Genomic DNA, 26,199 nt, shown 5'->3' with positions numbered 1-26,199 from the left:
TGATTTGAGGCAGTTGGAAGGGAGAGGCATGTAACTGTGATGTGATGAAGTTAAAAAGCAAAATAATTCCTCTTTAATTTTCAGTTTGACTCCAGTGGAAGCAACTTTTTCTATCCGTAAAAGTTACTTTTCAGGTTTACTCTGACCACTCATCTCTTGAAGCCTGTGCAGCCCAAGAACATGAGGTCCATTGCTGTACAAATGAAGGAGTGTTAATTGAGCATGTTTATACGCATTTGCACCAGGGAAAATTGAAGCTTACTTTTAACTTTCACTTTAAGCAAATTAATAGAAACCTAACACTGACCTAGATTTCAAGAATTCTAAGCACTGTTGACAAATAATGATGCCATTTTGAAAGAAAATCTCATTTTAATCTGAAAAATGACCAACTCAAACACAAACCTAGGCTTCCTTAACTGCATGCCCAGTGATACACTGAAATTTTGGGAATTGCCAAAGTCATGATTTTATCTACCCATCCATCTATCTGTCTATTTATTAATTAGAAAGGCATTATATCTGGCACTGGGATGTGGGCAAAATAACAGAGAAAGAGGAGAGAAACTTCCACAGCTTCAACCCTCATGAAAACACCTCTGTGCAGGTGCTGTGCAGAATTGAATTAAACATTGAATAATGGGAATAGAAATGTGCATGCGCACACACGCACACATACACACACACACACACACGCACACACACACACAAGATTATGCAAACAGAAACAGAAAAGTTGCTTTTGGTGACTGGAGTCCCTCACTGGCTGGGTGGGGATACAAAATCCTAGCTGTTGTCCACTCAGGCGCCATGTGGACATGCTATCTGCATGTCAGCCTGATGCTTACGTGTAACAACGGTACTGGGAAACGTCCTTGGAGACTCTCTGAAAACCAAGCATGGAGAAGGCAGAGCTGCTTGCGGCTGCTGTAACTGCCGAGGCCACAGAACAATGGCCTCTACTCCCACGCAGACAGGGCCTGCGTTCCTCTATGGAGTCATCTGCACTCGTGAACAAATGGCAGCTGCCATTTACTGTCCTCGGGGCAGGAAGTGTCTTATTATACTGTGGGCTGTGAATGTGTGCCACAGAAGGAGTGAAGTTTCTCCCGTTATGAAAATTTCTTTATACTCAATTTATTCAAACCCTCACATTTTGTAAACATTCACCTGTGGAGCCATATAGAATGTCACTGCCGGTCACAGTGGGTGGAGGTTTTTTTTTCCTTGTTGGACACTGTCAGCCCTATGTAGGCAGCAACAGGCCAGCTGTCAAACAGAGCAGCATACGCTGATACTGACGTCAAAGGAATGTGTCGGAATCAATGTGAGTATGCATGCCATATGTGTAAAGTGTAATAAGTCTTCAATGAGCAGAAAGTGTGACACTAGCTTGGTTATGCTAGCCAAACAGGCCACATTACTTTTAGATGATTATGCCTACTAGGCCCATGGTGTATTGTCATCTACAAGCAAAGTGTGTCACAGAACAAAACTAGCGCACACATATGTCCCTTACGTGCATATTCCTTACAGTGGGTACAGTGAAATTATTGACATTCAAAAAAATTGAAATGCATAAACCTAATCAATATTTGAAACTGATATGCAACACTGTCCTTGCAAAAGTATAAAATAAAGTTTTAAAAAATACACAATTACACACAGTAATGAATGAATATGTTCAATCACAAATCAAAGGGAATGGGAGAGAAAGTTCGAGAGGTTAAGCCATCATGAAAACTATTCCGTGTAGCTGCTGTGCAAAATTGTTAAAAGTTAAATAATGGGAACAGGAATGCATATGCAAACATGCATGCACGCACGCACGCACGCACGCACGCACACAAGATGATGCAAATGGAAACAGAAAAGTTGAATTTGGTGTTTGGGGTCTCGCACTGGCTGGGTGGGGATCCAGAATCCTGTTTTCCACTGATGCACCATGTGGGCATGCTATGTGCAAGCGAACCTGATGATTAAGTGCGTCTAACCACCCATTATCTGATGATCATTTTGGTTAATTATTTAGTACACGTTAAACTGGAAGGTAAATGAGTAAATGAACAACACCTGGCTTTTATTCTCTGAAAGTACAAAAACTGTTTAGAAAATACAAAAGGTGATTTTTTTTATAGCCATACACTATATTTTAATTTTGACACATTTCCAAGGGGAGGGCAAAATGTTGAACCAAACATTAATATTAACGTTTACTAAAGCTGAATTGACAGGTTGCACCATTGTATACAAGCTGCTGCAAATGAAAAATTATTAAAAACGATGGCCAAACAAGACATCTTAGAGTGAGAGAGTGGACACAAATGTCCTGGAACCATCTGAGCGTGTCTTACTGCTATCAAGGTAGTAGACGGTCAGACCCACTTACTGTTTAGCAATTGCTTTTTAACAAAAATATTACAACCTGTTCGCAAAGGAAAGTGGGTTTGAAGATCTTCCAAGAACTTGCAACATCATTCAAAACCATGTGTAGAGGAAAACACGAAATTTGCTCCTCCATTCACTGCCTCTCAGGTTTTGACAGAACACATACTGAATTACCAACCTTTCCACGATGCCAGTTACCATGCATGTAAAACACTGAATACAGAAAAACAGTAGTTTAAAAATATACTGTATTTTTATTTTGCTTGAAAAGATTTATATTTAATATTCTAACTATAGTTGTATATTTCATATTTTTAAAATCATCATCTCCTCAGATTTTCATCTCCCCAATATGTGTTTTTGTATTAGCTGATTTTTTGGACAATTTAAAAAGCTAGCACCAATTCCAAGGCCAAAACATATGATCAGATTCCTGTCACATTTACCCAGCACAGAAAAGGAGGAAAGAAAATGGTCATTTTTGTCGATATTTTTCACCCTCTGTGCTAATCCTAAATTGCATCATATATTGTGCCCTCTAAATAAGGCCCCAAGTGTCTAAGATGTCTAAGGTTACTGGTTGGAGTTCACTTCTGGGATGAGAGCCATACAAATGCGGAGCTGCAAACTGTCTGGAATCGGAAAAAAGCAATCCAGTTTCACCAGTCATATGCTGAGGGCAGTACTGCATGCTGACCTCTGTTGGCTCTTCACCATCAGACTGTTAAGAGTTCAGTCCCAGTGGCGCTTCGCTGCATGACTGAGGCAGCACTAAGCGTGGGAGATTTTCTGCGGGCCTTCACTCCTCTTTATACAGGTGGATGGAACACTCAGGGCTGCCTTCATTACTACATACTGCTGCAGATGGACTATTCATTATAGATGAGCACTCTGACATGACAAGATAGGATGGATGACATCATTTTCTGATGAGACACAAATAAAACCAGGGAAAATAAGCTGCATAGACGACTAGAATATATGGCTCGTAATCAGAGGAATTTTCTACCATACTTTTAGTCAATCAGTCAGAAATTGTCAATCATCGCTTTTCATTAAAAAAAAAGTGACAGTGCAGGAATATATTTAGCCTCTGTGTTTACACACAAGCTGCCCCTGCCATCATCGCTAACTGTATAATTGTTAACGAGTGTCATAATTTAACTGAGAATAAATGCTCAACTAATCATCAGTATTCTATGTTTTACTTCAGAAATGCTAAGCCGTGTTGATTACACATTGTGATAGGTAAATAAAAAGGTACCGCCAAGTCTAAAACCTTCAATACTGCAGCATTTAGCATATATCCTGCTAATAGGGAAAGAGGAAGTAATGTTTTACCAGCCTGATATTAATGAAATGTTGTGCATTTCATTTGAATAATCTTGTCTCTTCTCCCCAATCAAAGTGTTAATGAACTCAATTTCTTTTTCTAAAATTCTAAATAATTCATTCCTCTCTTGCTTTTCGATCATTCATAATAAATGCAATTTATAATGAATAATTAACAAACTCATGTTTTGTGTTACTAAATAGACCCCTTCGGCCACTGTGGAAGCCAACTCCAGGCTCCATGTGCAGGGAATGGGAGGCGGGGTCTCTCCCCTGTCAAAATGCATGATTCCTCCGGGAGTTCTGTCAGAATTTTCTCAGACCCCTGTTGTCAGGGCAGGAGAAGATACAGTTCAGCTGGAGAATAAACTTCACCTCACCGTCAAGATCCAAAGCAGCGTGCTCCCCAGTGACAGCCAGTGAACTGCTGATAATGACAGAGCTTGACTGGCTAGCGTTGAGGGGGATATTTCTTGGATACAAACACAGAACCCAAAAGGGAATATTGCCCTCCCCTCAGTCTAACTGAGACGTCAGAGATCATGGTTTGTTCTCATCTCATGATGAAGGATAAGGGATGGCCAATCAACCAACCAATCAATTTCTTTCTCCCACGATTTGGCCTTCTCATGAAATCTGTACATTTCCCCACAGCTCATCTATGGTTTGCAACACTGCAAATTTAAACAAATATGCAACTTCAGGGATCACAGACTATTTTCATGCCTGGTTCAGTTAGAGAGGGTTTTTCAAATCAGAGATTGTTCCTGCTTCAATTTGACACAAGGTAGACTCACAAGGTAATCTCACACTAATTACACTGCAGTTCCTCTATGAAATTCTCAGCTGTGAAAGTAACCTTTATATTTTCCAGAAAGGAGCTGCCCATTCATAATGTAATGCACCATACTGCGTATGTTGATACCAGAATGCATGTGTATGTAAGAAACACAAGTCAGAACATTCATAGAACCTGACCGTTAGCAATACATTAATTTGCTAAATTCATTCTTTCTTCCCCCCTGTAAGCAAAACGTATTCAATATAGCATCTGCATAAATGGCTAGCCTGTCATGAATTAACTTCTTCAAACTCAAAGTAATGTTGTTCTGCACCATGATAATACAGTCTTTACTCTATTCAGAAGAGGCCTAAAATTTTGTCTTGTTGAAACACTCAAGGAAACATTTATTCATGGTTTTCCACATCTTGACAGTACCATGATCACATGTATTAGACTAAGGGGACATTAAAGAGTGCAAACTGAATTAAAAGGAAAACTGAATCTCAAATGGAGGTAAGAATTAAAATCAGATAGCCTGCGCTTCACGTCATTTTGATCAAACATGTCGATATCGGTAATGAAATACTATCAAGGGCGATAAAGCTTACTACTTTAAAATAATTAAGGGATTATCTGTTCTGTCTTTTCATCATGTGTTGATGGCTTCATTGCGGCTCCACTTAGTTACGACCTCTTTACACAGAACCATCTCTGCTCCTAACAAACCTACTTCATACATCCATCTCACTTCTGTAAACTACACCAGGAACACTACAAGCATTGCACAGCTTAGATGATCCCACTTTGAATTGTATAGATTACTTTTCAATACCAATATCGCTGTATACTTATACTGCAGCTGTGTGTTCTTCAGCTAAAAGACCCAAGTCGGAGCTTGAAGGAGATCCAAATGTCTTCTGCTGTAGAGTGCTCCCTGTTTTTATTTGAAACTAAAGTCTAAGACCAGATAGAAAGACTACATTAATATGAAGGAAAAATTACATGTTACTGTTTGAAGTGATGATGCTGTCCTGCATTCAGTACATGCCCCAAAACTAAATTCCTCTTTCATCTACACAGGTAAGTTGAAGTAAAGCACAAGTAAATAATGATTTTTTAAAAATCTATGGCTTTCTGTGGATCTATCTATGGAACCTGATCCATAAAGCTGGAGATAACAGTGTGTGATTAAAATCAGAAAATCTATTTTATCTCCAATGTTTATTTAGCTCGTTTGTTTTGTTACTCGTTGTCCCTAATGTAATCGCTTCCTGCATGAACTCTGTACTTTTGCTACATTCTAGTAAACAGTCAAAAGAACTTCCACTGGCACTAGAAAGAGCACACAGGCAGTTTAAATAAAACCACTGTAGAGAGGTATCATTTCAAAGCAGAGCAGGCTGAGTGGGAGCACTATGGAAATGAAGAAAAGAAGCCTGTGTCTAATGTGTTTTCTGCTTCCAGTTTGTAAGTATATCATTTTTGATATCTGTGAGTACATTTTACTATACCACAAATCATTTTTATCATCTTGAATTATATGGTATGGGCTAAGATATGGCAGGTATTTGATGGAATGGGTTTGGACTGACAGATTGGATTAGAGTCTACATAAATGCATGCATTGCTCTTGACACCCATGATCCATCACATGAAAATTACGGTGTTGCAGGGGCTTAGTTCTTCACACAAGCATGTACCTGAACCCTGATAGAAACAATATTTTTCAAGATCTAGTTTATCCACAGGAGCAAACAAACAAGCTCACGGATGTTCTCTGAAAATAACTAAAATAATTTTGTCAACATAAATTCATCACCGTCCAGGCCCTAGGGAGGACGCCCAGCGGGCGGTTGTCTGTGGCCTTGAGTGTAACCAGTGACCTGAATCAAAAGTAAACCACAAAGCGTTTCTCGCTGCTCCCTCCTGAGCTCCTCAGAGAAGCTGACACATTAATAACCAGCTGGAGCAAAGGCACAGGAAGATCTTACAGACTGGGTGAGGCCTGCTGAAATGGTGCTGCTCTGTTTGTGTCACAGTTTTGCTATCGCCTGCATCCTCGCAAGCAACCACAAACTCCAGCAGCTGCTCCGTGGTGCCCACACTGATTGAGAATCTGTCCGCTCAGCTGAAGGTACACGTCTCTGCCTCTCCACCAAGTGTCACAAGCTGACCAGCAATGCTCAAAACACCCACTTGCTTTCTTCACGCAAGATGTACACAGCTAGCTCTTAAAATGGCTGAGCTCCTGTGTCAACATTAGCAACCATTATCAGCCATTATCATATCTACGCGGATATTTCACCATGGCTTTGATACTCATGCGCAACGCTTTAACTGAAGATTATTACAGCAGGAAGTGAGAAAAGCTAATGAAGCTCTTTGTAAGTAAATGATGTGTGTCCAGATAGTGGTGGAATGTGCGGAGACACATGCAAGCCAGTGGGGAGAAAACGATACTGCTATACTGCTGGACTCCCTTCGCAGAACCACTGACGTGCTGCAGAAACACCAGAAAACTGGCAAGGATCACACCGCCGGATATCGTCCTCATATCCTTTTCACACACGCTCCCATCTCCACTGTAATGCCTGCACAGTCCTACTTCTGCACTGTAACATCTGTACACACTCATACCCGATTCATTCTCTTTCTACACTGTAAAGGGTGCACACATCTTGGACCTCTCTGTAATGTCTGTCCTAAGGAAAGCCATGGTTGTGTATTTAAGCTTTTTGGTTTAACCAACAGTGTGTTTAGATGCCGTTCCTACACAGTGTCCAGCCCCAGTGGTCCACAGTAAGGGAGGACTGGTGTGTGTCACCATTAAAGAGGCACGCTACTGCAAGCCTATGTGTAACAAGGTACTGTACAGACATTTCCACACTAAAAGGACAGAGCATATCTACACTTTCAGAGAACAAACTGCTCATGTACACCCTCAAAGGGCACAGCTCATCTATACTCTCCAAGGTCAGAGGACACTGCTAATCTACACCCTTACAGGATACTGCTCACCTATATCCTCACACTAAGAGGCCGCTGCTCATCTACACCCCCACACTGAGGACATACAGACAGCACTAAGGGAGACCAGGGTTACAAGGATCACAGAGATGACTAGTTGAAAGAATTTCACCAAGATATGCATGCACAGGCAGCACAGAAAAGGTGAATGTGGTAGAGGAACCACTATGTTCCAAAAATCTACAACATTCTATCTAGAACAAACCTGTGTTTCTACAGGAAAATCAGCTTTAGACATAAGCGTAACTCAATTAACAAGGACATCTGTTCTTCACTGTGTACACTAAGCAAGCCTCAAAACTTAAATGCATATTTATTTAATGAACATATTTTGAAAATGCATAATGTGTTATGCATTAACACATATCATTCAACCCAGCTTGCCTGTTAATGTCACAAATGTTTTTCAGTGTCAGCCAGGCTTACTGGAATGAACACACTACTTCACTTTTCATTTCTCCCACTTATACCTTCTTTATAGCCTGCATTTAAGTATCTGCACATTCTGAGGTTCATCTTTTGCCAAGCATGGCCACTTATAGGCACATTTTATGACCCCTTGAGTGCTCCAGTTACTGAATGACTGCCATTCCTGAAAAACGGTCATTGCTAGAAGTGACAAGTTTCACTGATTGGCTTTTGATTATGTAAACAAATAACATGCATCTACTTATACAAGGTATATCTGTATTGCATACAAGCTCACCAATAACCAATCATCCTTTCTCTGTCTCATTGCTGAATCTGGCTGAAATCCTCACTGCCAGCCTTCCTGACACAACAGTGCCCCCTACTGTCTTGTTCATTTACATACTGCAACACAGCATGTTTTTACTTAGGTTGAATTTATTCATATATTCCAAGGTAATGACATTGATAACAAATTCGACCACATACTAGCCTTAACTAAACCTTATACCAACGCTGACAAACCCATATACAGTACCAGCACTAACTACATCACTATGTAGTCACTGACCAACAAGCATACTAGGATAACTGAGAGTCCAACTGATAGACCAACACTAACTAAACTCACACCTTTCATTTAACACTTCTGAGTCACAATAACATACCACGCACAGAATTCAAACACTGCCACGTTAGCCTGACTAACCAGTGCTTTACCACAGACATGTTACTGTTCACTCCATTGTACAGGACAGTATTATCTGAGTACACAATGTACTCCACAGGGGTATGATTTCAGCTTCCTCAGGAGAAGCCGACTGTATGAGATATGCAGCGCACACACCAGGTACCTGTGGAACACGTTCTACGTTGGTGGGAACAAACTGGCAGTCTGCAACAGTGGGTTTCCATGTTGATTGGGTATCTTTTTTGGAGGGGTGGGGGGTGGTAAAGAGTAATCATGTGTATGTTTTAAAGGTGTTTACTAGTTAGAATCTGCTGGACCGAAGTCAATGGGTCCAAGTGTGACCACGTAGTTTACAACAAAAAAAGAATCCATTTTACAAACTATATCCATAATAAATGTTCTCTTGGTGTCACTGTGGTGGCATGGTAATGCAATCGCACTGCTGTGACATGACAGAAATGTTTTGAAGAAGTAATGCTACCTGAGATCCTTGATCGGTTGTTGATTAGACTGTCTTTGCCTCTGTGCGCCTGGGCCCCATGGCAGTTGTGCTTGATATTCAGTTCATGAAGACTAATCTCCCACAACACTTCTTTCCAGAGTCCTCTATTCAAATCAGCGGCGCTGTGACCGCCTACTTCCCAAAGGACCAGGACTGCCTGAAAACCAAAAGTGACCACAATCTGGAGAAGCAGATAATCCAGACCTTTGTGTCCGAGCTCAAGAGCGATGGCATCGATGGGAACCCGGAGCACGAGTGCCTTATCTGTGGATAACTCCCTTTGTTGGCCATCTAGCCGCAGTAAGTGGGCGAGTGGCCTTCACTCACAGAAGGACTCTGTTACTGTTTGTTGCATTTCCGCAACTCATTTTAAAACTGGTGCCATGTTCAGTAGTTTGATCTGCATCACTTACCAGATTCTCCATTTTCTCCTGACAAGATCTCCAGAGGGTATCAGATGAAAGTAGGATTACAACAAGAGCAAGAGCCAAGGAGGAGAGCCACCTTTTGCTGATGATCATTTCACTGGATAGACACGCATTCCCACAGAGGGGAGACAGCTAGCAGGAGGTGTTAAAGCCAAGATGTAGTTACTGAAACACCATGTGCTGGATCAGTACTTAATTTTCATCTTTGCAGTACGGCTATCTATCTGTGGCTCTTTGATGTGAATTAAAAAAAATTCCAGTACTCACGAATTGTAAAATGTGTGTGCTAAGCTCTGCCTTTGGACATGTGTGTAAAGCAGTACACTTTTTTCCCCAACTGTAGAATAACCAGCTTATAAAATTAACTATACCTGTGTCATATTTCTTCAATTCTGTAGTGGTAAACTTGTGTTCCTGCTGAACCCCGAATGAAATTCTGAGCTACCTTGACTAAGCAAACTGTATTTAAGGTCCATAAACTGTGGCATACATTCATTACTGAACAAAGCTGAATTCAATGACAGCTATAGTCTTTATTTAGCATGACACATGAGTCATGCTTCACTTAGATTAAACAATATTAATTCTCCTGCAGACAATGAAAAAGATCAAAAATCTCAAAGCTCATTGTGTATCCAATGACTGCAAAATAACCCACAAGACAGACAGACACAAAGGGGGTACTGGACAAGGCTTTAAAATTAAAATGGGTTCAAACCTGACATCAGCAAAATTAGCATTTATTATATCCAGGCATTTTCTTAATGTGTGGAGACTAGGCCTGCTGGTCTTACATGACAATAAAAAAGGTTTAGGGATGTAGAGGGGAAATACATCTTGACAGTTGGATTTTAAAATAAAAACCTTGCCCAGTAGAGCGCATATTCACTTCTAAACACATTTAATATGAATCACATTAATCAAATGATGGAGTCCTCTGTGAATAACATTTTAAAGACAGAGAAATGGGCAGCAATACCATACAATTTGATAAACAATTTGACACTATATTATAATGCTAAATTATTGAATAAACTTTAGACCATCTCTGACATAAATTGATCCCTCCAGTCATTCAACTCACAACTTTCCCTTCAAAAGGCTGCTGTCCTTTCACCAAGGTTTTTGAAATGTTATTTTAATGTCAGAGCGCTGTTGGGTACAAGCATATTCTTATCCTACCCAGGCTGGGTCTGTCGGAATCTTGGAAGGCGTCCAGGCAATTATAACAGTGCGGCTCTGCTTTATGTGCATGAGGCCGAAACGCAGGGGGCTTCAGCCATCCTCAAAGCTGCCATTAATTCCCTCCGTCACCTTGGCTTTTTAAAGAGCAGCCCGCAGTGTCTCTCTGTACCTCCAGCACAAGCCATCGCCTCGTTAGCAGTGAATCCGCAAAATGTAGCTGACCCTGTCTGAATCGTCCTTGTTATGAGGGATTCCTAGGCACAATTACTGAAGGCTTTCATTCAAATAACGGGCAACAATCCGCCCCTTTTACCCCCATGGGGCTGTTCTGGAGACATTCAGATCCAGATGAGGGATTGTTTTTAAGTGGAAGCCAAATGAATGCCCTCAAGATCAATTAAGGAGGATTGGTCAAGTGACTTATCTACAATTCTCACAGGAGAGGAAAAAGTTAGGGAAATTTAGTTGGTAAATTCCATCGGAGACAATCCAGTCAAAGGCATTTAGAACAAATTATTCAAAACTCTCAACCCCCCTGGTGAAGGGATTTACAGGATCAATGTGAAGAGGTAGGTTAAAGCCTGCTTTTTAGTCATTAATTAATAATATAGTCACTTTAATCATTAAGAAAATGCTATTAGCTATAGAAACCTACAAAACTAATGCTGAAATGCATATAATCATTTGGGTTTGTCTGAAATAATCCAGGTTAAACCCCTTCCTCAACATCAAACCATCAGCACTCAACCTGGGATTTGAACAAATCCAACTTGCCTAACATGTAAATGTCGTCAGGGGACATGTTGAAAATGCTTGATTTCTGGATCCATATTGTAATTAATTCAATTTATCTAATTAAATCAATTTGTCATTCAAGGTGAATATCGTTTGCGACTGCAACATAACATGGGATGAAGTGGATTACTCTCCAATAAACAAACAATTATACAGTTTTCCTGAGAGTCTGGTAGTGATCTGAATGTGCACAACACAGTCTCAGAAGAAGGGTACTCTCCCTTTCATATCTCAATTCTCACCCTGTCTCATCAGTCAGAATGCTATGTTTCCCCTCTCCAACAGATTAGAAGTGAATACATACTTGATTTCAGACTAACTGCAAGGAGTATTTTAATGTTTCAGTATGGGCCCTCAGGCAATGTTCAGAAGGTGGTCCTGAACTAACTAGGACATTTATATTTCAGAGATATTATCTGGTAAAATCTCAGTTGAAATGGGTAGTGTTCAATAATCCTTCTATTCATATGAGAAATGTATCCAGGAGATTTTCTGAGACAGTAATTACCATGCAGATTGGTTGAGTAAGTGTAGCAAATTTAAAATGAACTTTTTCCTGCAAAATATAAGGAAAGGGGGCTCCTTACTATAGTTCCAATCATAGTTAAGGCAAGGGACAACACACATATAAAATAGCACTGGAATTATCCATTTCACATGTGGAGTACTATCATGGCCTCTAGGTGGCAGTCTGGTATCAACTGTATTCTACTGATTTCTTAAATTGGCTTTAAAACAACATTTTACTGTTTTTATTCTTTTTATTGTTCTTCTTTTTCTTTTGGATTGTGCTTTTTGTGTCAATACCTATTTCTTTATTGGACAACCAATTCAATCACCAACTGAACAATCACCATTAACTAAAATGGACAGACCACACAAGCAGTTGATGGGCCTGCTACAGCAGCCACACATACAAACTTTGCTTGAGAGACAGTCTGTAACTAGTACTGCCAATGTGTGTGTGTGTGTGTGTATTACGCAGGTACAAGATATTCAACTTCAGAAAAATAAAATATATACATACTGTATATTTAAAATTGAAAATTTAAATTTTTTTCATGGAATCTCTTCACTGTTTACATTTGCACATAATTACATAACAAGCTCTACAGGCGTCACTTTAGTTTAACACGCCTAAATATTTATGTTTGAACATGATCTGATGTGGATCAGTTTTGTCAGAAAACTTAAGCAACTGACCATATGAATACTTTTTGTCTTTTCTCTGTGGACTACATTTTCATTGCTTTAACTGGGGCACTCCTGTTTGCTATGAGTCCCTTGCTCTTGTAGGAATATAAAAAATTGAAAAGAGCAGAAAAAGTAAAAAAAAAAAACAAAAAAAAAAATTGAAAAATGAAATTCTACACTGTAGTAATTTCATACACCACTAGAGGTCAGTCTTCAATTACAGAATGGTATATATATATATATATATATATATATATATATGAATATGCAAATATGAAAAACAAACTAGTTATACATATACATATACATTTACAATAGTGTGCACTAATGCCAAGCAGTATTCCATTTCCCTGTTATATGTAGTTATATTCGGTTTGGCATAATTATTATCATGTCAAAGGTAACATGAAAACAGGGCAAAGGTTTATATGATTCTCTGAGGCTTTAAATGTAGTCATAAAGGAGGACAATGCAATCCACAAAAACCCAGCTGCCATTTCCTACTGCAGAATATATGGGTTTAAAGGCACCCAGATCTAGTAAAACATTTAATGCAACTACATACTAAACAATGTGTAACCCAAAGGGAGGCCACAAAATTCTGGATCTCTTTCAGACAAGGTCACGCACAAACATTTCTAAATATCCAGAGGACATGGGCACGGGTGCGAGGGCTTCGTTTCATCCATGGTTTACAAACCCAAATACTTGCCAGGTATGCAGAATGGAGAATGCATGGTGTGAGCTGGGAAAGGGGCAGAGTCACTGGTGGGGGGAAGTAACAGCTCTCAATCACTTTATATTCACAATATTATAGTCACAAGTGATGAACACAAAATGCAGGAAACATATCCATTGTTCTTAGGCTCTAGAACCAGTTCATTCAAACCTATAGCTGGCATAAGTATTTCATACAATGTGATGCCAGTATTCAAACTGTATGTAAATCTGAGCACAAGCCAAAAGTAAGAGGTGGGTACTGGCAAAAAAAAATCTCCAGGAAACTGATTATCCACTTCCACTTTGAGTTTCTGGAATCATAATATTTTAATCATAATTTTGCAGGCTGGACTGCACACAACTAAACCCAAGGTCATTACTACTTTTTTTGCAATATTCCTACACTGTGACATTAAATAGGAACACATGATTTTTACCCATGTGATCCCAATTTGTTAATTCTGGTAATTTCAGCCAAAAAATCAAAAAGTAAGTCTGTACTTTATTTAAAGAACCTGTTCTGAGTCTGATTAATGAGACCACTGGAGAAGACAGATCAGAGCATGAAGCAATAGGCCAGCAGGCTTCACAGAGGCAAAGTATCCAGTGCATCCAGGGGCTGTCTCCCCTGGTAATGAAGGAGATTTGTGGGAATGGTGCTCAGGAGAATACCTCTCCCCATATGATTTAAGGGCCGGAGGGGCTTCACTGACTTCCTGTGACAGATTCTGTATCGATTTCCCCCTCTGTCAGCTCTTCACATGCCAGAGGGCGCTTGTGCTTCTTCACGAATAATGCAGGCAACAGATCAAAGCCTTAATTAAAGAGATTGAGCTAATGTTGCATTCTTTACACTTCCTGGTACTAACAGCACCAAACTCTACCATTCAGCACTTCTCAAACAGCGTTATTGGTTTTTTTTTTTTTTTAAAGTACATGGGCTCTCGGGTACCCATAAATAACCAACAATTACAGTCAGATGTGTTCCTGACAGAGCCAATCCATTTAAATAAGGTCCTGTTTACCAGTTTGCCATTCTCCAACAACATATTCATTGGCAACTAGTGAACAAAAACTTCACGGGTTTGACTGTAAAGTCCTGTTGTTTCAAATTATGACCTACTTCAAATGCTAATACAAACCTACCAGAGTGCTTAATTATGCATCATCAGTGGTCGCATTTTTAAATGCCTTTGTCAATGTCATAATGCAAGATACAGTAGCTTGCATAGCACTCAAAGAGTAGTACTTACAAGTACTATTCTTTAAGTTTTGCTTTCATGTTAACATGGTAAAATGCGTTTAAAGGTCTGGATTTGTTTGGGTATTTGTGATTTTCCTGTGATTCTTAATTCACTAAATGGAGCCAATTCACTACATTCTTGGGGGAGGCAACATCCAGGCTCTCTCTCCATCACTTATCCTGCTCAAAGACCAATGGGCAGCTCTACACTGTGAACTCCATTCCTGATACAGACAGCAATCATAGCTAAAATTCCAGTCCACAAAGTTTGTACTCCTCTGAATGTCCCAGAGGCTCATCATTACATCAAAGGTGCCAAGCCATCATTTATAACAGAAAACAAGTGCAACGTGTACGTACACACACACACACACACACACACACACACACACACACACACACACACACACACACACACACACACACAACACAACACAACACAACACAAATACCAGTTCTATGAGTTATATGACCAAATAACAAGAATGCCTAATGTGTTCTAATAATCTGCTGTTCTCTAAATGGAGAATTAATCTCTCCCACTGGCTATACATGTCTTCCTCCACTATACGCATTTTCATGTGTTATATTAAATATATGGGAAATAACTGCATATGTTTACTAACATGAACATTAGGATTTCTGGGAATGTTCCGCAGTAATATGGATGAAGGCCGATGGTGCTGGAGGGAATATTTATGCACACTGCACCCTGTTTGTTTTTCATTTATGTGTATGCCCCGAGACCTCAAATGAACCTGCTGAACACTCGGGCCTGCTATGAATGTACAGAGGGCGGTGGAGAGATTATTTCACTGTAACACATTTACAATTAAAGGGTAGGAGGAAATCATTTCCTGCAAACTTAACAGGGGGTTTATTTCAGTATAACACAACTGCCTACACATCATCACAGTTTTATTGGGAGAGTTCTTCTTAGGCTAGCAGCAATACAGCCCTGTTACCTTCTCCTCAAGGTGACTGATGCTAAGTGAGGCTGGGTTTAGTGAGTGCTTGGATGGAAAATGTTCTGGGGAGGGAAAATCATTTGCTGCAAGGAGTGTTGGGCCAGTAAGGGAGCAGTCTTCCTCAAGTACCACACATAAGATCATTGTCCCTGTGCAGTGTAGGGACAGAGCTGTTGAAGATGTCCTCTGGGTAATATGCTGATATACTGTCTTGTTGTGATCATTAAAACCCCACAGCACACACCAGAAACAAAAGGTGTTCCCCAATGTCCTTCTAAATCTGGTCATCTGATCATCACCCACAATTTCCTCTCTCTCTACTCTAAATGTATGGGGGATAGAAAATTCTAGTACAAAATGGCTAAGACATCACCCACATAGCTGAGTGCTAGAAAGCCCTCCTCTGCTGAGAGATTTATAAAAGCAATCCATTATTATTTAAATTTTGTACAGTCATGTAAACATTCAAAATTACACTGCATAATTAAATTCTTAAATATTTATACCCTATTTTAAAAACTGAGAAAATGAATTAATTAAATTGGCAGATTGGAAGGCAAACTAGGTACTGTGTTATGTACCCAATGACTGGTAGCTGCAGGGCTTGACTGGTTCCCTGCCAGCCTGTCCATGGAAAAAAGCCTTGTCCACAATGTGTTAAGAGTATAGCAGATCCAGACACACAATAAATCAAACACACATTTGTGCTGTCTCTGCTGTTGGAGCAACTCATCTCTCTGCCTTTCTGCATTTTCTCACAGATTCATATCTGACAGAATTCTGATCGGGGGTAGGGAGGAGCAGGTGGGGACGGGGGTTGTTACACTCTGAGCGTCCAATCACACAGAAAAGGAATTAAAAATATAATTTCACTGCTGCTGAGCATTTGGATTCATTCAAATATCACCTTATAAATCTCAATTTGTTCAATTTTTACCTGTGTACTTCACGAATGTGATGGAGTTTGTGTCGTTATTTTTACAATGAAAATTTAAATACAGATTATGTGCAGTAACACTGCACAGCATACTATGGATGTTATTAATATAGCTGGAGAAGAAGTGCAGTCACTTTCGATAGTTTGCATTTTCTAGGTCATTCTGTAATTACTATGATATTGGCATTTAAACTCCAAAGACCCCCCCACACACACTCAGACTTCCTCTCTAAAGGGGGTCACTCAGCTGTGAAAGGCAAAAATGTTATCATTCAGCTTGCAATTACACGCTACCCAGCTTCACAGAAAACAGGTAAATTAATATTGCCTTCATGCTTTATTAAGACCCTCTAAGCAATCACTATATATGTGGATTATAAATTTTCTTAATAATGCAATGTTGCTTTAGACGTGTCGCATTAGACCTGATGCTGTACTGAGAATCCTTAGACTCTTGTGAAACAATTTTCCATTTCAGAAGGATGGCCAACATAAAGATTAGCTATTAAACACCAGCTACCTGTTCTTGGATGAGTATGAGTGGGTTATGGCTCTTGTGGCCTAGCAAACAATTAGCAAATAATATTAATGATCAAAGTTAACCTCCTTTTAAACACTTATCAAGTAAATACAATCATATTTTAATGTGCGTACAACTACACATAATGTAATTCCTGCACAGTGGTTGAAGGTAGTGGTCAAGGCATGTGGAAATGAGAGCTCTTATATTGCATGTTTATTTAGAAACAATGCCCTAGGGACAGAAGATTCTGAAACACAGGACAACTTGTCCTCATCTGCATCCATTTCCAATTTTACAATGTAAGGAATTCTATCTCAGTGTCTGTATGGTAGTCACTGTAAATCTCACCATTCTGGTTTAAACCTTTGTTTTGTTTTTGTGTGTATTGAGTGTGTGTGTGTGTGTGTGTGTGTGTGTGTGTGTGTGTGTGTGTGTGGTGTGTGGGGGGGGGTACCTTTCCAGCTGACCTTTCCTGCCCCTCTATTTGGTTAAATTCTAAACTCACTGTAACAAAGTTATCCTATCGAATGTTCTTAAATTCTTCCATGAAACTTGTACCTGTGTTTTAACAGACCTCAAGATCATGCTAACATACAGAATGACGTTACTTGCATTACACAGTAATAAAGAGACATACATATAATACCATTCAGAACTGTTCAGACAGCAAGAAATACCAGTGTTCACACTGTCAAGAGAGCATCACATATTACCAATCATAGTGACCTATCCCCATGTGCTGTAAGAGCTTTCTAACAACAGATGCTGGGGGTACAGCTTAGTGTAGCCTTCAACCTGACATCGTACAAGTTTAACATTAACAAGAAAGGCACATCCTGCTGATGCCAACAAGTACCTGTCCTTGACATGCTGTCAAAACAGTAGCTATCACATGCAGTAGTGCAATGGAGACATAAACACATTTCCGAAGCTGAATAAATGAGAAAGGTTTCCAATTAGATTCATAATGGACAAACCCACAACTGAAAAGGGACTATTACACTATAAAAAACAAATTGTTGACCACATATATGTTACCACAAACTGGCTGCTACCAACACAAAATGGCTTGTGAGATTATCACACTTCAGCGAGCTATGTGTGCATTATGTCTTTTGGTACCAAGCCAGCTAACGATGATGTTTTTCCACATCAAAATAAATAAAGGCATTGGGAGACACGTTTGAATACCAGTGCACAGTTATTCATCCAACAGATACAGTGGTACTCTGACGAAGCTGAAAGGACTTTTTCCAGGTGCATAGGCTAAGTGTGTCTGACAAAAAGATCTACATTAACCTCCAAAAACACTGTGGTCCCTAACTATAAAATGGCTGAACTACTTTTGGTCATTAAAAGCTACATAAAGACCATTATTTCCTTTAAAAAGTACTGAAGACAGGTGGCAGCATTTCACAACTAATAATTTATGCAGACCAGGAAATTTAATTGTAGATTTGAAGCTTCACTAGGAGAAGGGCAAAAATAAATTGGACAAAAATATTAGCTTTAACATCACTGCTTGGAAGCATTTTTATTCCAAGCCCTATTGTCAGACTAAGTTCTCTGCCCGCCTGAATCAAGACCGAGACATGATTTCCCCACATAATGCTCCCCTTATAAGTAAAACTGCCACCACCACCACCACTCTAAACCAGCGGCTTTTACCAAGCTTATATCTCAGATAAAAAGGAAAGAACATTAGAACACAAATCTGGTTAAAATGGACAGTTAGCAATAAAAATATTAAGTAATGGAATCAAGAATCCAGATAAAATTAATAGAAACATACTCTTTACATACAGAAACACACCACAACTTAAATTATATCTCAGTGATGTTTAAACACAATGATTTGCCTCTCCCAGGTGTGCTATATAATCTTGGAGATGCAAGGCTACTGTAGTTGTTTAAACCTTGCATCTTGCAAGGTTTAAACCTTGCATGTGTATGGCAGGGCGATACACATTGGTCATACACATTGGCACATTTTTGAAAGGTTAATAGGTCTATATCAATCCCTTAATTTAAACATTTTAAAGAGTTTCCTAGACTAATAGTAAAGTAATCCTATGGAAATTGACCTTGCAGTCATCGTAGCGAGTGAACTACTCTCTCTTTAATGGTGCCTTTTCAAGAGATGAGGCATTTTCAAGACAAAACAAACCAGCACTAACCAGAGCCAATAGGTATCAACGCTGCACCTCCTGTTTGTACACTCCGCTCTTAATAATGCACCTCCTCTTTACTCTCCATGCTTTGTCTCTGGTGAACAAAATGCTGAGGATCGGTCATGACAACATAGCAGTGTAAATCTATGCCGCTATGAAATTAAGTACCAAACAACTATAATCAATTCTTACCAGATATATACAGCTTTAAAAAAAATAAATAAAAATTGTGTTACTGATATCGATCCATACTGAATTAAACTGTAAAGTGAGAGCTGCTGAGAATCAAATATAATTATGCTGTGTTCTCCTTATTTAGAAATATCTTAATTCTTCATAAATGCAGAGCCTTGCCAGGATATACTGTAGCAAAATGAAGGTATTTATGACATAGATCTATATAGAAAAATTTTACTGCACATCTTCAAAAGCAGAGACCACTGCCCTGCTTTATTTTCTGTACTACGCCTTAAAATAGTTTGCATGCAGAGAAAACAGTGATATAATGCATTGGCAAGCCTGAACTCACATCAATGCACAAACCATTCAGTTGATCTCAATGTGAACACACTATATTGCACAACTTGATATATGAACTGTGACCGTGAAATCCATGTGATGCAGAAGGTTTTCTGTGTTCAAATCCTCACCTGTTTCTAAGAAAAAAGAACACTTTTATTCAGCTTTTATCAACTGCTCTGTCTTGCTCCTAAGTAGGTCAGCCTCACTTGTCACCTCACCTTTTCTTCCTCTTCATTCTTTCCAGTCTAACTCTGTTGCAGTCTTGATTTTTTTCTTCTTGACATCTGGTGACAGCTTCCTTTGCTGGCAGAACAAAAAAATGTAAATCAATTGTGTGGTTTTTGAAAATATTCTCAGAGGATATCAAACACTGTCACTGTGTCTCTGATAGACTCAGCAGAAGTTTTGAGTAAGCCAGTCATATTAGTGGTTTTAAAAGAAAGGGCACAGTGGGCTGAAACTTCATAACTAATGGGTTATTCTCCACTTACAACGTTCACATTTTTCCCCTTTGAAGACTTTGTCCATAGGTCTTTAATACAATTATTAAGTGGCCCAAATTTCTACCCAAATTTCGCCACAAGACAAATAAATACAAAACAAATACTTGTTTACAGACGAACCATTTACACGTAGGCCAGTACACGTCTCCAACCGACAACGAGAACCTTCAACATGTGTTTATTTTTTTTTTAGAAGTTATTGTATATCTCTTTAAACGGTCTTTTGTCAACTAACTGGCTAGACAGCTTTGAGTGCACACGAGTTGAAGTGGCCAAAATATTCGACAGAAGGTCTGTTAGCAAATCATTTTCACATTAGCACAGTTTTGCCCCTCACGCAAACATAAGCACAAAGACTGCCACGAGACAAACCTCAATCCCGATTTACCGGTATCAGGTGCATTAAGTTTCCTGAAAATTAGAGCACATTTAACGAACTCTTCATTCCTTACACGTACATTACAAGCGCAGTATTCAGCCGGAGCTCAGAGGTGAAACCGTGAGTGTGTGAAGGCCTTGGACACCCAGCTGGGAGTGCCGATGTCAGGCCGGGTCATGATTCACGCCGAGCCGGAGACAGAAATCAGATCGGAACCTGCGCATCATGGGACATTTTCTATCGTACGTGAACCGCCGTCTACGGCGCACACCCACCGAGACACACGCCATTCATCACAGATCCCTTTCAATGAGCTATTAGACCTGCCAGTAAGAGTATTGTTTGACGTCTGTAAGCACCGTCAGCAATCAATAACTTTAATTCAGTGCCATTTGCTCCTTTAAAATTTGTCACATCATTCTTTACTTTATCCAATTTCCTGAGCGCTGTGGAAAGAATGGTTTTTGATCCAGTGCCACGAAGCACATTAAAGTGTGAACGCCTGCTCATTTATATGACCAGGAGTATATCATTTTGACATTCATTTGCTAAATTAATAGTAAATATTGATTGAAGGTTTTCATAAAATCTAGATTTATGCCGCACACCTTCATGAGGCTGGCAATTTTCCTCACAGCTCAAATTTGCAGACTCATCAAATTATTTATTCTGTGAGATTACTATTAATTTCCTCCCACATGTTCATACATAATCTAACAGTACATGGAAATTGACAGGTAGCTCATTATAACAAAATACTCCACATATTCAATTGTTAATTGGATATGCAAACGTGTATGCTAATAATTTATTCAATATTTTACAGGATTTTTAAGAATAAATTGTACAAATTTCTGTCTTTTAGTACGCGATGTGTTCGTCATACTTGCAAAAATGAACTGACAGACAGATATCTTCATGTGGTTGAGTAGAGTAGAGAGAAGCGCAAGTATTCATGGAATAGGCATCCAACCAACGAGCCTGTATATCTTAGTAAGGTACTGGCCAAGTCAGTCTGCACGATTTAAACTGAAAAAAGTGTACACATCGATACAGCATGCTAAATAATGTTCCATTTTTATAATGGATGTAATGATAAAATGTTCTACATTCCTACAATAATGTAATTGAGTTTTTGGTCTCGATTTTTAAAATGACCATTCTCGCAAAACCTGGTATATTGCTGACAGAATTAACCGACACGATTTTCTAGAACATGAATAGTGTAATTACAGTCCCTACAGAGTATTTACAGTCAATCCAGGAGAACTCGTTTACGCAGAGCTTTTTAAAATGATAAATATTAATACTTATTTTATTCAGCCAACGCTGCTTTTAATTGCTACAAGAACAGAAAATGAAGCTATCAGAAATGCGTAGCGGCTGCAGTATTACTGCTGGTCACTGCAAAAGCCGAATTCATTTATTCATTGAGTTAGAACCGATAAAGGGTAATACTTACAAAATCCGGCAGGTGGCTCTGTCTTCCCATGTTTCTGACTGATGAATAATTTCATGCACGATTGTGATTTTGAATTAAAATCAAGAACGTTTCACTGTGGTAATAGTTTTTTGTTTGTTTGGATTTTTTAATTAAAGTGATTTAAAGCATAGTTAACAGCTATATATTGTGAACTGCTGAGGAACTTGGTAGCTAGGTGGACGCTGCCTAGCTGTTAAAAGCAAAATCTAAAAAGAGATTGACCGCCTTTTATTTTTCTTCCACAGACTACTCGTGTTAGATAGCAGTTGTATGCATACTATTCCGCTGCTTAAGAGTGTTGTATGATGTATGCTCTGCCAATACACCAAAATGTTTAAACGTATAATGTATTTTAAACTTCTGGGTCTAAAATAAAACCCACAATAGACCATTCGCGTGTGTGGTACTAAAAACACGAATTAAAAGCCCGCTACACAGGCCTCCAGATTAGTGTTGTCACTATAGTGTACGTCAAGTACACAAGTGTATTCACTCCAAAACGCCTGTAAAAAATGGGTGTATTGAATGAAAATGCAATGTTGGTACGTGATAAGGACTGTAATAAAACATAGTGACAAAATGTGATACACCCACATCTGGACTGGAAATTATTTTAGGATACAGCAGCAAGATAATGATGTGTCGGCTGATTATCGACCCCCAGCTGTCAAGAGTGCGATGATGCTGGCGGTTAGCACTATGGCCGTTTTTCTAAATAATGAATTTATCTGACATTGTAATGATAATTTAGACTAATTCCCCCCTCGACCCTTCATTCTTTGACATCCGATGCCTGGCATTTTCAGTCGGCCACTGCACATGTTTGAGAGATAAATCGTTGAATGGGCCGGCTGTTAGATGGTAAGAATGTAGAGGATCGCCTAACATTGAATAAGTTGAATAAGAATATAGGCTAACGGCACTCCGAAGATGGTTGCATATGATACCCTGGTAACTTGTTGAAATCACAAATGAAAATGTAATATGTTGTGCCAGAACTGTTCCCAATCACTTCCCCTGCCGATTACGCTGGCTGCTGCTCGGGGAAAGGTAATTTAGTACTTCATCCACATAAAAAGTAGACCTGTTCGAATCCCGGTCACGCAGGGGATCAGTTTATTTTCGGCACGGACGCGCTCTTCATTAGAATGAGCAATAGGCTACAGTCTTCAGCGTCTTAGAAGATTCTCTATTTGCGGAATTTTCTAAGAATCTCCGAATGTGGTGCATTGAGGGGCAAAATGGTTCCAGTTGTAACTAAGTTTGTTTCATGCCCAGCTTTCACAACCCTGTCGGTATACTGCGAAGAAACGACAGTCATCTTGTCCTTCGTCTAAAATCGTTTGAATTGGATGTTTGCCACTGTTTAATTTCAAGATGCACTGTTGCAGTGAGCAACAGCGGCCCTTCAAGTAGCTACTGAATCTCCCACAGAGAATTGCTTGTTCGCAACAGAACACATTTTAATGTGCCTAGCCAGATTCGCCCAGTGTGTATGATATCATTTAGTTAAGTAAGTGGCTGAACAAAACTAATCAGCGCGCACGCTTTTGAAAGATGAAAATGGACCGATTTGTCATCTTTCGAGCTGTACAATGAAAAGCTGAAAGCGCGCTGGCTTGCTGCTGCCGCTTGGTCGAGACGATTGTACAGTGCAATTGAGTGCACGCACCAGAGTGCGCTCAGAGGGGAGCGAGCATCGCAGTCAACCGGAGTTCGTTGACCACTTGCACGTTTATTTTCTCGCTTCGCTGTGTTTATCTGTGTCTCCGTGAATTGTTCGTGTGCTCCAGGAACTGGAACTACTCCTTGTTGATTTCGGTTAACTGCTGTAGCGTTGGAGTAGATTTTGGGGAAATGGTTATTGTGTGAAATCGCCTGGATGCTTACGTGGGACCACTTGTCTCTAATGCTTCAATGGATTTGAATGTGAACGGAGTGGATTTGTCCGGGGAATCAAAACAATAAATCTCTTCAATCCTCTAAACGACAGTATTGTAAGTAAACAAGGAAAGAAAACGCGATGATTCTCGCAACTTTGTACATCGTGTTGCCTCTGCTGGGTAAGTTTAAATACCATTTTCACACTTTGTCAGTTCGTAAATACTTAAGTATAGGGCATTTAAAAATCATTCCAGAATAAGTGGGATATACAGTAATGTACTAGGAACATCTATGAAATAAAATGACAAAATGTGAGTTAGACAAATGAAATTAACTGCTGAATATTAGAGAATTTCATCAATGAATCCTGCATATTAGTTTGAAAAGTCCCTGTCGTATGACCTGGTCCAGCTATCTAAAAAGCTGAAGTGGATTCAGTTCTGTCGCGGTTTGATATACACTAGTTATATGTTTGTACAATGTGCAGTCTGTGGCAGTAGCCGACTTCATTTACCGAACTCCTTGTGTGAAACACGAAATTACGCCGATTGTGTGAAGTTTTCTTAAATGTTCATCTAGACGCAAAAAATGTAGGCTACACATATAAGCACGTGAGTGTTTTAATCTTTGCAACAGCTTGTGCGTATTTAATCATACGGTCGCTGAAAATATGGTCAGTGAGTATCATGGTATTTCCAAATACACTGGCTTAACTTTTGTAAGTATGGTAAGACATTTCTTTATTATTATTATTATTATTATTATTATTATTATTATTGTTTCAACACAGATGTGCTGTTGTCTGCTGAGGAGAGCGTGTTGTCTCGCACGGGCCGGCTGGACTGTGTGAAAGCGAACGAACAGTGTTTGAAGGAAACAGGCTGCAGCTCCAAGTACCGGACAATGAGGCAGTGTGTGGCAGGGAAGGAGACCAATTTCAGCATGGTGGCGGGACCCGAGGCGCAGGACGAATGCCGGAGTGCCATAGACGCCATCAAACAGAGCCCACTCTACAACTGCAGGTGTAAACGGGGCATGAAGAAGGAAAAGAACTGCTTGCGCATTTACTGGGGAATTTATCAGACTTTACAGGGTATGCATCTGTTCCCGTTTGTCGTTTCACTTCCTCGCATTAGTCCAACTGTGCGAGACAGCTTGGTCCCGTCATCGTACCATGTCCACCACCAGCAACAGAAAGCATCCAACTTAGAGAATGACTTATAACAGTATATCTGCATCCCGGGAATAGTTGCAGGAAGTAAGCTATATGGATGCAAATATTCGGCAATTCTCTCCATAACCACCTCACAAATAGCAGGCATGTACATACACAGATTCGAAAAATTAATGGACTGTAATATGCCTTCGAGACGCATGTAGGTTTGAAAGAAAAAGGTAATGGTGTTATGTTCCGCTGGCTTCCTGGGACAGCTGTGTTTGTGTCCTGAATAGTTGAGTGATTACATCAGAACTGTGGCAAAAAGCTTTGAAGTCCTGCGTTAAAAGGATTCCTTTAAATTAATGGCGCGTGAACCAATTTAGTCACTTGCTATTGCTAATCAAAATTTACAGGCAATGCCAGTGGGGTTGCGCGCTGTCCCGCCGCGCGAATGACCAGCATGCTTAATCATCCATTAATAACGTAATAGTCTAGTGAGAAAGAGATGCTGAGATAAAGTGACATGGATAACACTGGCCTTATATGAATACATTTGAAAACAATTGATATGTGTGTTGATACACTATAGAAATTAATATATTTTAAGCTACCACACGTTTGAAATAAATTAAAGCACAGGACTGCATTTTTCAGGCACGAAATTACACAGTTATCTGAACTTTGCTTCCTAAAAATTGTGCGATGTTCATCATTTCTGTGCAAATGGCTCCACAGTTGATGAACTCCGTCCAGATATACAGTATCTCTCTGTATAGAAAATGACAGGATATCCACTTGAGTTTACATTACTTTTTACAACTAGAATAATTTTGTAATTTTGTTGTGATTGTTTTGTGCTGGGCATCCTTGTAGAGCATTTAAAAACGAAACCTTCCTATCCCAGTATTTACCACACATAATGGCCAGGTATCTGGTTTGCATATAAATCCTTACATACATGTTCCCAGTCATA

At 39.5% G+C, this 26,199-nt stretch overlaps 2 protein-coding genes across 2 annotated transcripts in view; both read left to right on the top strand.

Moving 5' to 3' along the window:
- The first annotated feature begins 5,820 nt into the window (after positions 1-5,820).
- Positions 5,821-9,822, top strand: si:ch1073-126c3.2 (uncharacterized protein LOC555816 homolog). The gene is made up of 7 exons (XM_036547500.1): positions 5,821-5,971; positions 6,544-6,638; positions 6,912-7,026; positions 7,256-7,368; positions 8,728-8,842; positions 9,231-9,432; positions 9,572-9,822. The coding sequence occupies exons 1-6, from the start codon at positions 5,920-5,922 to the stop codon at positions 9,404-9,406; spliced, it is 666 nt and encodes a 221-aa protein (XP_036403393.1). The 5' UTR covers positions 5,821-5,919; the 3' UTR covers positions 9,407-9,432; positions 9,572-9,822.
- Positions 9,823-23,907: 14,085 nt separating this feature from the next.
- LOC118790413 (GDNF family receptor alpha-1-like) overlaps positions 23,908-26,199 on the top strand; it is a 57,399-nt gene continuing 55,107 nt past the window's right edge. Inside the window, exons 1-2 of the mRNA XM_036547316.1 lie at positions 23,908-24,246; positions 24,858-25,160. Of these exons, the coding sequence (XP_036403209.1) occupies positions 24,207-24,246; positions 24,858-25,160 (343 nt within the window). The 5' untranslated portion in view covers positions 23,908-24,206. The remainder of the gene's footprint in view (positions 24,247-24,857; positions 25,161-26,199) is intronic.

Source organism: Megalops cyprinoides, chromosome 15 (assembly GCF_013368585.1).
Source record: "Megalops cyprinoides isolate fMegCyp1 chromosome 15, fMegCyp1.pri, whole genome shotgun sequence".
Taxonomy (NCBI): Eukaryota; Metazoa; Chordata; class Actinopteri; order Elopiformes; family Megalopidae; genus Megalops; species Megalops cyprinoides.
This window is presented reverse-complemented; position numbering and strand designations above follow the sequence as displayed.

Coding starts and splice junctions, on each gene's coding strand:
- si:ch1073-126c3.2 (XM_036547500.1), top strand. CDS start 5,920: ATGGAAATGAAGAAAAGAAGCCTGTGTCTAATGTGTTTTCTGCTTCCA. Junction 6,639..6,911: donor ATCTGTCCGCTCAGCTGAAG/GTACACGTCTCT, acceptor ATGTGTGTCCAG/ATAGTGGTGGAATGTGCGGA. Junction 8,843..9,230: donor CAAACTGGCAGTCTGCAACA/GTGGGTTTCCAT, acceptor ACTTCTTTCCAG/AGTCCTCTATTCAAATCAGC.